General features: G+C 37.6%; 1 protein-coding gene and 1 long non-coding RNA gene across 6 annotated transcripts in view; one reads left to right on the plus strand and one right to left on the minus strand.

Annotated features, from left to right (window-relative positions):
* Positions 1–13045, plus strand: part of wdhd1 (WD repeat and HMG-box DNA binding protein 1) — an 81144-nt gene that overhangs the window by 18911 nt on the left and 49188 nt on the right. For 4 of the 5 annotated variants that reach the window (XM_069916935.1, XM_069916938.1, XM_069916936.1 and 1 more), the window contains exons 3-7: positions 822–930; positions 8309–8460; positions 12078–12189; positions 12393–12443; positions 12693–12788. In XM_069916935.1, coding sequence (XP_069773036.1) covers positions 822–930; positions 8309–8460; positions 12078–12189; positions 12393–12443; positions 12693–12788 — 520 coding nt within the window. The remainder of the gene's footprint in view (positions 1–821; positions 931–8308; positions 8461–12077; positions 12190–12392; positions 12444–12692; positions 12789–13045) is intronic. The other variant, XM_069916939.1, reaches the window with a different exon arrangement.
* LOC138753676 (uncharacterized) overlaps positions 1–13045 on the minus strand; it is an 89411-nt gene that overhangs the window by 7214 nt on the left and 69152 nt on the right. The window lies entirely within an intron of this gene.

Below are 13045 nucleotides of genomic sequence, written 5' to 3' on the forward strand. Positions count from 1 at the left end.
CAGGAACCCTTCAGCACCCTCTTGCATCCTGGTTCTGATACATGGTACCCCTTCAGCCATTTTTGAGCCATTCTCCAGCAGTCTGCAGCCTGACACGAGTCCTCCGAGAAGAGCCTACAGCCTCTGGGTTCCTCACCTCGTTGTCAGCAGCCGCTGCTTGTGTAGGCCCGTTAACCACAGGGCCCCTCACTGGTCTGCCGCTGTGGTCACCGCCCTGTGAGTCGTCTCAGACAGGTGGGTGATCTCCCCATTTTCTGGTGCCCTGCGCCAGGCCTCTGCTTCCCTGGATTCTGCAACCCCTTGTGGCTGCTGCTAATCGGAGATACCATCATTTTGGATGCAGACCCTGCGGTTGCGGGATTTTAAATAAAATTAACGTCAGCTCCTTTAACTGGCTGTTCAAAGCCTGTGAGAAGCTGGCGGCAGTTGGATCCCATGGGAGTGCTGTATCTCCATTCCCTGCTCTCCATGGATCCACATCAACAACAGCACTGCCATTACAGTGGCTCTGGCAGCGCCGCCACTTTCTGTATCTTGATGTAAAACCAGAACTGATCATGATGGGAATTGGAAGTGGAATGGATTGATATCTTGCTATAGTTCACAGAAATATTACTGGATTGGCACAGAATAATAAAAAAACAATTTACTGAATGGAAGAGAAGCCATGAGAGACTGGATTGTCTAGTTCTGCATATATGTGGAATGGTGTTTTAAATTATTCTGAAAGAACAAAAAGTGGTGTGTTAACATAATCAAGACTGATAATAAAGCAAATCTTTTGAGGGTCTTTCATTAAGAAAATCTTTTTGAAATTCCAGATACATTGTAACCAGTGGCAGTGATGGTGATGTTAGAATATGGGAAAGTTTAGATGATGATCCTAAATCAATCAATGTGGGTGACAAGGTTTTCTCACTAGCTCTACGGGTATGTAATTCCTTTGCTCTTTCAAATTCCCACTGCTTGAATTATAATGTCCAGTTCTGTCGATAATATTGTAATTTATGGCAAAATGTAATTATAAATTGAACCAGAGAGCCTCCTCCAATAACATTCCTAGCTTTGATATTGATGAGCAGGCTTCTCTTGATTATTTATTGTATTCAAGTCATCTGTTTGTTTAACCCCTCCTTAAGGGACATTCAGACATCTAATAGGTCTTCCCTTTTAATGGTAACTTCACCCGTACCCCTTCCTGAACTATCTGGCTATAATGCCCTTTATAAAGCAGATGAGACCTATTCATTTAAGAACTCCACACCTGCCCCCCACCTGGCGGTCTTCTTCCTTTGAGCACAAACTGCATGGATGGCCCATTCTTTTTCTCTGATTACCATCTTGTCCTTGATGTATATAAAATACTCTGTAATTTTCTTTGTTCTTTGCCAGTGATATTTTATGATCTCTTTTTGCCCACTTAATTTATTTGTATCCCCCTGCTCTTTCTATGTTCCTAACAGTCCTTGCTTGCTCTTAGTTTACTATATCTACCATGTGTTTTTTTTAAATCATCCTCAATATTCCTTGGCATTCAGGTTCATTGTGTTTGTTGTTAGTTTTCATCCTTGCAGTAAGTCATTGATTCTGAATTCTTATTGTTTAATTTTTGATTAATTCCTACTGGTCAGATATAGACTGAACTACCTAGAACTGTCTTGTGCCATTAAAATTGGTCTCCCAATTGAATTATGCCAACACTTCAATCCGACCCCCATCTCTTTCTTGATCTCTGTAAACCTGGTTTTGCACTTTCATTCTGGAGAGCATAGTACACCTTAGTTATAAATTTTGGTGTATTCCCCAGCCAAATCGTTTGTTCCATTTTACTAATTTGGACCCCATCTTTCTCTTGGGAACGATCTTAGTTGGAAAAAACAAAAGAAAGTCCCATTAGCTACTCCATTTTTATTTTGTTACAAAAAAAGATATCCCTCCACATAAGTCATTAATAAATCTTATTATTCTTTTATCATACCACGACTTCAATATTTTGTTACCCAGATTCATGGGCAGCGACACATTTTTTACGTAATGGTGTTTTTAATGATATACCTGCTTTTTTTCAATATACATTTATTTCTTGCCATATTTTAATCATGTGTATTAAAATATAGGGTTATCCATTCCATTGTAAATGAAGTCCTTCACTGTCTCCTCTTTTATTGAATTCAATCCCATTCAGATACAAGAGTGGTTGGGGGTGGGGGTGGGGGGGGTGGAAATGATAAAAAAATATTGCTCGTCCTGATAAATGGTACTTTGTAGCTGGCTGTTACAAGCTATGGCTCTGTGGAGCCTATAGCTCAGGAGAGGTAATAGCTGTATGCAGGTTAGCTCAGAAAGAACATGCTGTTCCCAGAAAGAGCAACAGAAAGGAGCCTGTTCTCCTAATTCATAATATTTTTGTTTGGTTTTAATGTTTTTTTCTGTTCTTTCTGTTTGTAATGTATAAAATTTCAGATTTTTAAATTCACTAATATATATTTTTCTTGTAACCTTGCTCTCTGATATTCTTTTTCCAATTTCATTACATCTTTCTCTAAACCATCCAACTCTGTAGCATATTCTCTCATGATTTTTTTGTATAAGAAATAATTTGTCCTCTTAGATAAGCTTTAACTGTATCCCATATTAAAAACCTATTATCAGTAGAAGAAAGGTTAGTTTCACAAAATAATTCTATCTGTCTCTTAATAAATTCACAGAAGTATTTCCTTTTCAACAGTGTGGCATTGAGATGCCATCTATACACACTTTTTGGTTTTTCATTATCGCCAAATCTTCCATTTTTAACCACTCTACTTTTTAACTGGGCAGTTAAAAACAAATCAATCCTTGTTTGTGAGTCATATACCCTTGAGTAGAATAAATAGTCTCTTTCTACTGGGCTAAGCTGCCTCCATATATCAATCAAATTTAAATCTTTCATAAATTATAGTGTCGCTTTTTGCCCTTTTTACTGTTCTGGCTGATTTAGCCAAGATTGGATCTAGGCAGAAATTGAAATCTCCAATTGGTATATTTTGTCTTCCCTCTGGTGTTTTTAAAAAGATATCCTTCATAAAGGCTTCATCTTTATTCTTTGGTGCATAGATGTTCATAAAATGTTCACGATTCTGCATAAATTTTACAATGTGCCATTACAAATTTACTGGCTTGGTCAGTCAATTACTCTTTTATTATTATTGGTATATTTTTGTTAATTAAAATCGCTACTCCTCTTGCTTTTGAGCCAAATGAAGACAGTATTACTTGTCCCACCCATCGTCTTTTTTAATTTTGCATGTTCTGATTTTGTAAGATGTGTTTCTTGTAGAAAGACTATATTTGTCTTTAATTTTTTTGATGTGTGCCAAGACCTGCCATCTTTTCAAGGGTCTGTTTTTCCCATTAACATTAAGACTAATAAATTCTAAAGTTCTATCCATATCTATTTTTAAACAAATATTGTTTAACAATAAAACCTTTATGATTATTTAAATAATAGTGATCTTTACCGTTCAATGTCCCTGGCCTGACAGTGACGTAAACAGGACCCCGAAAGCATGCGAAAAAAGCCCGTTAAAGGAAGAAGAACTCCTCCCTTTAAGCACCATCTTTTATAGACTCTCCTCTCCTGGTGCCATTCTCCCACTTATACCGAGCCTCCACCCTGCTACTACTTTTCTAAAGTTTTCACTCTTTACTGAGGTCTCTGTGAACTCTTCAATAAAATTTACTTTTCAACAATAAATACAAGATTGCGTGGCAAGATGGCGTAGGGAGCGGACGTGCCTTCCCGGTCTCCCCCAGGCAGTTATATAAATACCCGTTTTAAGAATATTTATTTTCTGTTAAAAGTCTTTGTTTTGTTTATCAATTGTTTTTAGTTTAAAATGGCAACAAAGATTAAGGAAAATAGAGTTCAAATACAGAACAAAACTACACTCTCCGACTTCGGAAGAAACTCGGCCTACTTGCCCAGACAGAACCACGGAGTCAAGGCTGGAATCTTAAGAACGGAGCTCATTAATTGGACTGTCGGATAAGCTGGCCTTGGACACCCCTCTGAAAGATGGTGATAAATATTGATTTGAAATGTTTTATGAAGATAAATTGCAGTAATTGGCATTGGTTGCCCGTGAGTTTTAAAAATCCAGATAACATTAAAGTTTATTAGTGATTTTTTTTGGATGGAATATCGGAAGGATGAATTTATTATCTATAAATACAGAACAAAATTACATTTTTTGACTTTGGAAGAAATTTGACCTATTTGCCCAGACAGAGCCAGAGTTGGTGCTGGAATTTTCTCAAGAACAGAACTTATTAAAGTTGATTTCGGACTCCTTTTTGAAAGATGGCGACGAATGTTGATTTGAAATATTTGAAATATTTTCTGAAGATAAATATATATATATATGGAACTCCTTGACCTGCAATAAGGTTTATCAGTGATTTTTTTTTTGGATGGAATATTGGAAGAGTGAATTTATTATCTGTGAGTATGCATACATTGCAAACAGATTTTAATAGTTTTGAAAAGGTTTTTTTTAAACTAAACAACAAGATCAGTTTAATATTGAGAAAATTGGAAAAAACAGAAACTTTATTAAATTTGGAAACTCAGTAGAAAGAAACTATGAACAAGATTGATGATTTATAAAATTAAAGTTGAAGGAGCAATGTCCAAGAAGAGTTAAAAATTTTGAATAAGTTTTTCTTGAAAATAAACAATAATTTCAACTTAACATTGAGAAGATTGACAAAGTGGAAAATTTGATATTAAATTGGGAAACATAGAAGAAAGAACTTATGAATAACATTGATGCTTTAGAAGATCAAGACCGAAGGAATTATGTTCAAAAAAACTTTAAAAGATTTGAAAAAACTTTTTTTGAAAGTAAGCTACAAATTCAACTTGAGACTGAGAAGAATGGAAGATTCGGTGTTGAACTGGGATTTTCAGAGGTGTTTTAATTCAGTGGATGAAATTCAGGAAGACTTGAAAAAAAAATTTTTAAAAAAAAGCTTTTATTGATTGTAAACAATGTTTAACTCAGTGTTGGGAGGGTGGAAAGGGTGCAAAATTTAATATTAAGTTTGGATTTTCAAAAAAAAGTTTATGAATAAGATTGGTTAAATTGATGGACTGGGGTTTTATGGATATAAGAAATGATGATTTTTCGGTTTATACGTGTATTTTGTCTGCCGGGGGGGTGGGGGGGGGTGTGGTACTTCTGCTCCCGAAAGTCATAGGCCACTTGTGGTTTATACCACACCCATTTGGGTTTTTGGGAATTAACCACCACAAGGTGGTTTCCTAAGGGGTTAGGGGAGGTGGGGGGGATGAAAATTTGAAAATTATTTAGTATCTATTATGTAATATTATACTAAGTCAATTTGAAATGAATGTATGGAGATACTATAAATAAATTTCAAAAAAAAAACAACAATAAATACAAGACAGCTTTTTTTTTAAATACTACTTTTACCTATTGGCAATGCTAGTCTTTTCATAAACCTCACAGGAAGTCTTCAACCTCATTCTTAGTCTTATAAATCGCTGATTAGCTTCTGCAACTTCGACCCTCAGAGCCACGGAGTATATCCTTGAAAATTTCAAGATTTTGGAATGCAATTGTCTTTTTACATCCTTCCTTTGCTTAACCAAAGTAGGACTAATATCTTGGGAAAAAAATGCACTTATTCATGATCAATATTGGGCGAGCCATTATTAGAGTATTCAGAATTGTCTCCTGTTACCTGTAACTCAGAAAGTTTTACCAGAACCTATTGTGGTCACTGATTGCTGGCTCTCCTGGGTCTGAGAGTCCCGTGAGTCCTTTCAATATGTAATTTTTCTCTGAATTTGTCTTCTCCCAGCCCTTGCAGTATCCATATTTCAAAGAATTTCACTGGATTTCTTCCCTTGGTTTCTTCTTTCAGTCCAATAATTCAAAGATTATTTCGTCTGCTTGAGGCAAACATAAAAACCAGCTGCAAAAGCTTTTATAGATTTGTCAAGCCTGAAAAGAGCGCACAAAATCAGTGAACCGGTGCGGACTTGAAAGGCCAACATGGCCTGTTTCTGCTCCATAAATGGTTATATGTGGTCGATCTTGTCCAGCAGACCTTGTCTGTCTGACTCCCATTTCTTCACATCTTTTTCCAATGCTTTTAGCTTATCTTGTGTTTTTACCAAGTCTACTTCTGCTTGGTACACTCTTTCCAACAATTTCTTTAATTTCAGTCATGTCTCTCATTACAGTTTTAATGTTTGCAAATCGATTGTTCAAGTTTTCCATTTTCTCCAGGATAATATTTAGTTCTTGTCCTGACCCAGCTCTGCAGGGGTCCATCGGTCCCGAGGCCGCTCTTACACCGCTCTCTTTCGGCTTTCGCTTGATGTTCCTGGCTGAGTAGAAACTTCCTCAATTTTTGTTCTCGGCTGCCATAGTTTCTTAGTACTTGTTTTGTCTATTATTTGGTGAAAAAATACTTAATTTTAAGATTTTAACTGACTTTTTGATACTTTTCACTGAGAGCTCAATCAAAACACGCCTGTCTAAGTCCTTTGATTGGCCACACCCCCTTCCAGCACCTCTCTTTGATTCATCTTTGTCTTTTCTGCCTCCTGACTGTTTGTAATATACTAGCAAAATGATCATTGCCTTTTTGTTTCTAATCCATGCCTATGGTATTTGAAGATCGTCTTGGGGTATCCTCCCCAATGCAGTAATGGACTCCTTGATCTGAATTGCAGATTCTCCCATGTCACCTGAAGATTCAATACCCTGGAATGTTGAGTTACCAGACCTCCATACATTTTTGGGTGCGGTGGGATTTGGGGGCGGGGGGGGAGAGCAAACTGTTGGAAGAATTCAGCAGGTCAAGCAGTGTCTATGGAAGCAAAGGAATAGTCACTGTTTCCATTTGAGAGACTAGATCAGGGCTAAGAGTGTGGGGGAAGATGGCTGTTACATAGAATTAAGAGAAAGGTACGAGATGATAAAATGAGAGTTTATCATTATATATTGAGTACAATGTAGAGGTGCATTGAAATTCTTGCTTGTTGCAGCTACTCAAACATATGCAAAACACATAAATATCAAATTTAACATAAAAGCAAAGATAAATATAGTTGCAGTCAATGCAAAAAAAAATGTGATGTTACAGTGGTCCTGGAGTAGTGTTGGGGTAGTATGGGGAGATTCAAGAGTCTGATGGGTATTGGATTAAAAACTGGCAAGAACGTACTTTGGGCTTCTTTCCTTTTTGCCTGAAGGTAATTGTGAGAATAGAACATGACCAGAGTAAAGGGAATCCTTTATAATGTTGGCTGGCTTCTTGAAGCAGAGCCTTATGTAGATGTCTTTAATGGACAGGAAATTAGTGCCTCTGATGGACTTGGCCTGATTTGCCATTTTCTGTAGCCTTCTGTGTTCCTGGACACACAAGGTTCCAAAGCTGGCCATGTTGCAGCCAGTCATTATACTTTCTGCAGGACAAGCTCAATAGAGAAGTTAATAATGTGCTGAATTTCCTCTAACTTGTTCAAAAGTAAAGGCATTGATGTGCCCCAGAGGCCAGGTTATAGATGGGGGAGGGGAAATGATGGGCAGATGGAGCCAGATGGGGAGAGGGAGTGGAGACATAGAGAGGTAGATGATGGGTGGAAACGAGTAAGGGGAAAAAAAGTAAATGGAGCCGGGTGAAGGGGAGGGGGCAGAGAGAGAGAGAGAGACACACACACACACACACACACACACACACACACACACACACACACACACACACACACACACACACACACACACACACACACACACACACACACACGCGCGTTGATCGTTGGAACCAGGTCTGGGAGGGTTGATGGAAAGATGAGCCAGGTAGATAGGTATGTGTGTGATGGCCAGATGGAGTTTTCCAAGGGTAAATGGTGAGAATTAAACATTATTTCATGCTTTAGAAGCCTTCCCTTGTTTGTTGTTGTTCAAATAAGTGATTTCCTGTTGCTACTGGGCTGTTTTTTTTTTAAAAAAAAGTTATCCAAAAATGTCGTTTATCCGAAATAGGCCTGGTCCGACCATTTCTGATAATCTGAGTTGTACTTTATTTTTTCACTTCCACTGACTTTGACTAGGCTTGCACTTGTAAAGTTTTATGGTGTTGCAGGAAATTTATTCTTTGGGAATATCTATGGACATTTCTTTGGTCACTGCTTCTTTCATTTCTGCCACTAAGAGGCAGTGGCTTGCGATATGTTCATTAAGAATTTTTTTTACATTTGAGACTAATTATCTGAATATTTTTGTTCTAGAATGGAAAGCTTGTTACCACTGTTTCTAACAACATTGTTCAAGTAAATTCATTTCCTGAAGGCTCACCAGATGGAATTTTAACCCGGTTCACTGCTGAAGCAAACCATGTTGTCTTCAATAACAATGCAACTAGTGTCGCTGCTGGTTCCAGGTAATGAAGTGATGGTGAAGTGAATGCTATCAAGGAGCAAACTTCCCTAATTGCTCTTGCTATTATTGTGGGAGAATTCTTAAAAAATCTTTTTTAATCTACTCCACAGTTTTTAGAGACAATGGAAAGACCTCAGGTGCCAGGTCAAGAATGTTGTTTAATTTTAAATTAATCATTATGTTGTAATCATTGTCCAATGTTTAATTAAGAGGATTAGGGCAAAAAGAGGAGGCTAAGAAATTAGTTCTGCTGATAGAGTTTGAGCAGCTAGAATCCCATTTATAAAGAAGTATAATCTTTGGATTACTACCTGAGTCACATGCAAATTAGTATTGAATCGGTATAATCAAGAATTTAAAACATGGCTAGAAGATGGGTGTGGGTGAAATAAGTGTAATTCATAGGGCACGAGCACTACTGCTGAGGAAAGGAGGAGCTATCCTCTTGAAATGGACTTTATTTGAATCATTCAACTAATCAGGGTTGTAAGTTAAACCAAGGTTGAGACTTGCACCGTAAAGGGCAGAGTTCAGTGAGACAAAAGGCTACAGTTGCATATTACAGCTGGTCTGACCATATTTGGAGTTCTGTTCTAGTCGCTTAGCAATAGAAAGGATACAAAATAAATTGGAAGAGATGCTGAAGAGAATAACCAAAATGGTGGTGGGATTGGAGGGCTTAAGTGAAGGGAAAAGGTTGGATAGGCTGGATCTTTATTTCTCGAGCATAGGAATGACCTTTTAGAGATTTATAAAAATCATTAGGGACATGGAAAAAGTGAATGCTCATTCCTTTTCCAAGGGTAGGCTGTTCTAGAACAAGAGAGCTTCAAGGAACCTGAGGGGCAACATTTTCACTCAGAAAGTGGTCTGTATCTGGGATGAGCTAACAGAGTAAGTTATAAAAGTAGGTACAGTTACTACATTCAATGGACATTTTGGACAGATATCTGCATAGGTATTGTTTAGAACAGTGGTTTTCAAACTGCCCCTCTAAACTCGCATTCCACCTTAAGCCATAAGTGCTCTGTAATTGGTCAGGGATTGCTTAAGGTGGTATGTGAGTAGGAAGGGAAGGTTGAGAACCGCTGCCCTGGACCTAATTGTTCGTGAAATATTTTGCTTGAGAAAAATTGTCATTGGTCCATTTCTTTTGGAGTTATGAAACTGTGCATGTAACAAGTCAATTAGGTACAATTAAAACAGTGGTTTGCAAACCTTTTTCTTTCCACTTGTAACTACCTTAAGCAATCCCTTATTAATCACAGCACTTATGGCATAGGGATTGCTTAAGGTGGAATGTGAGTTCAGGGGGGCAGTTTGAAAACCTCTGCTTTCGAAGGATATGACCCCTATGCAGGCAAATGGGACCTGCCCAGAATGCCAACTTAATCCGTTGGATGAGTTCAGAGGACCAGTTCAGTGCTGTGATTCTGTAGACTAAATTGTGGAAGGGAGTGTTCTAATCAAGGGAGTTGAAGGACCACGTGATGATACAAACAGCAAAATTGTCTTGATAACTCAAATCAGTCTGAAAGGAAAAGCATATAAACAAAAGGGATACCAACATTAAATTCAGAAGATAAAAAATTATAAAAACCCAAAATTGCTGGTATTCAAACTGAATCCATGCAGCACATGTAACAAGAGAGACAAAATAATGACACAGTTCATGGATATGATCAAATAATTATGAGAAAAGTGAATAAGGTTGCCAAATAAATATTCCAGGACACTTAATTTTAGAAACTGCCAGTAAAATGGAAAATAAGGAGAGAAGCCTTGTTAGAGAACTGAATGAGATAGTAGGGAACAAGAGAGAGAATCATAGCTTGGAAACATGGGATGTAATATCAGTTTGGGTATAGCCAAGAGATGACAAAGGGCAAAAAACATTGGTGGGAGTTATTCATATGTGCCTAAACAACAATGGTAAGTTCGGGTAACTATATCTTAGAGGGAAATAAAGAAAGAATGATAATGAATTAATTGTGACATCAATTGTACAATATACATATGCACTGAAATTCTTGCTTGCTGCAGCTAAACAATTATTCAAAAAAACTGCAATAGTATACATTAAATTAAAAAATGATTGATAAATACAAATTATGATAAATGTAGTTAAACAGGACACGGTGATTGGAGTGTAATACACAAAAGTGCTGGAGAAAGCAGGTCATGCGGCATCCACAGAAAACAATTGTACACAACCAATGTTTCAGGTCTGAGTCCTGTGGAGCCTGTATAAAAAGGTAGGGGTAGGATGGAAATGTGGGCAGGGAAAATGAGCACAGAGTGACAGTCAAAAGGCCATGAGTGGATATGGGTGTGAGGACAGAAGAGAAAAAAAGATGAGAAGTGATGGGTGAGGGAGTAGCTCTCAGAATGGAGAGGAAAGGGGGTGGGGAGCTGGAGGTAAGGAGGCAGAGGGAGGTGGGGAAGGAAGGGTGGGGGAGAAAGAAAGAAACTGGGGAGGGGCCGATATAAACTGGGGGTCAATGCCATCTGGTTGGAGAGTGCCAGATGGAATATTAGGTTTTGTCCATCTTCCTTCTTGACCATTCGGGGGCCCCAAATGGACCTTCCAAATGAAGCAACACTTCACTTCTGAATCTGTAGGAGTCATTTCTGTATTCAGTGCTCTCGTTGTGTCCTACTCTGTCGAAGAGACTGGAAGCAGACTGGGATATTGTTGCGTTGATCACCTTTGTTCTGTCTGCTGCAATAATGAGGACCTCCCAGTTGCCAACCATTTCAATTCCTTTCCCACAACAAATGACCTATTTCTTTGCTGCATTAAGACTTATTTACCGAATATGCTATCATATTGGATTACTCATGTTGAGGACAACCCTGGAATTTCCACCCATAATATTGGAATGTGAGCGATACCCTTTGTATAAGATGATCCCAAAATCTGGCATTTACTGCTGACCAGTGGATGCTTTTAAAAGCAAATCACAATATTTTAATAACAAATTGTCATTTAAAGTTTTAAATTTTATTTGGATATTTTCAAATAAATCATTGTCAGCTCCTGTAACAAGATAATTAAAGCCTGTACAGAGCCGACGACAGGAGGACCAGGCACGTGGACCCTGTGGAGGAGTGCTGAGACTTTGCAAATAACTAACAGCATGTGCGAAATTGTGTCAGAACTGGCGGGAAAATTGTAATGATGTTGAGACTCCACCATCAAGATATAGATTTTAGACCAGGCTCAATAACCAGAAAGTGGCACCTACCCTGATTTAATTGCTTTTTGCATAATGGACTGTTGTAGCTTACTCTAACAGGTACACAATCCTTTATCTGGAACCCTTGGGAGACAGTGTGTCCCAATTTTTGAATTTTTCTGGATTTCGGAAAGCCAGATTTAAACCCACCCGAATTGTGCTGCCGTATCCACTCCCACCCCCTTCCAATCGCGCTGCCATCTCTCCCCTTGCCTGCCCAACTCGCCTTGCCGGTCTCCACTTGCTGGATTTTCGAGCTTTCTGGATTTTAGATGTCTGGATAAACGATTGTGTACCTGTATTTTATATGTTCTCATTTTTTTTATTTCTTAATTTAAATTGTTGCTTCAAATTTTTGTATTGTCTCTTTAACTTGCAGTGACTTTATGATAAAGATCATTGAGATCAAGGACAATAGTCAACAGAAGACAATCCGAGGTCATGATGGTCCTATTCTCAGTGTTGCTTTTGATCCAAAGGATGTGTTTCTGGTAATAAACTGCACAACTTGATCCACATAAATCCTGTAGTTGCAACCTGAAATTAGTTTGCCATGAAATAATTGTATTTTTTAATGTTGCTTGACTAAAAGTTCAAAACTGCTTTTGGTATTTTTGATATTTTGTGATATTTGAATGAAATATTTTCATTTGTTTTGTGCAGTTAATAATGAACAGTGTTTTGGATTATATAGGCTTCCTCCAGCTGCGATGGATCAGTGTGTGTTTGGAAAATTGCTGATCAGGTCAGTTGGATTAGTCCCATGATTAACATAATGTGGCTATTGACTAGGAACAGTTTTTGGAACAAAAATGTTACACATGTTATTGTACTTTAAATTGTTATAAATCAAAATTATGATTTCACTTATGAGAAGCAAAATTCTGTATCCTAGCCTCATTCATTGTTTTTCAGAATTGCTTAAATGTGGTTTACAACACACTATATTTAATAGATTTCAAAATTGTGCTAAAAGGTACTTTCTCCTTTGTAGACACTTGAATCAAGTTGGCCACTGCTAACTAAGTTCAATGAAGTGAACCGTGCAACATCCATCTGTAGACTTGAGTGGCAACCAAAAACTGGAAAGGTAATTAAAAATTGAACCTCCACACCAACAGATCTAATTTCAATTTGAGATGAAGTTGGTTTTATTCAGTAGCAAGATAAATATCAGAACTTAATGCTTAGGAATTTAATTTTGGAGTCAGTTGAATTAAACATCTGGTACTAAAGGAAATAAATAAAATAAATTGTATTTGCATGAATTTCATTTGCTGATTTTTAAGAAGTACAGAGTTAAAAGTAATTTTGATTAAATGAGGCTTTTTTTGACTAAATTATTGA

This window comes from Narcine bancroftii, chromosome 2 (assembly GCF_036971445.1).
Source record: "Narcine bancroftii isolate sNarBan1 chromosome 2, sNarBan1.hap1, whole genome shotgun sequence".
NCBI classification, from domain to species: domain Eukaryota; kingdom Metazoa; phylum Chordata; class Chondrichthyes; order Torpediniformes; family Narcinidae; genus Narcine; species Narcine bancroftii.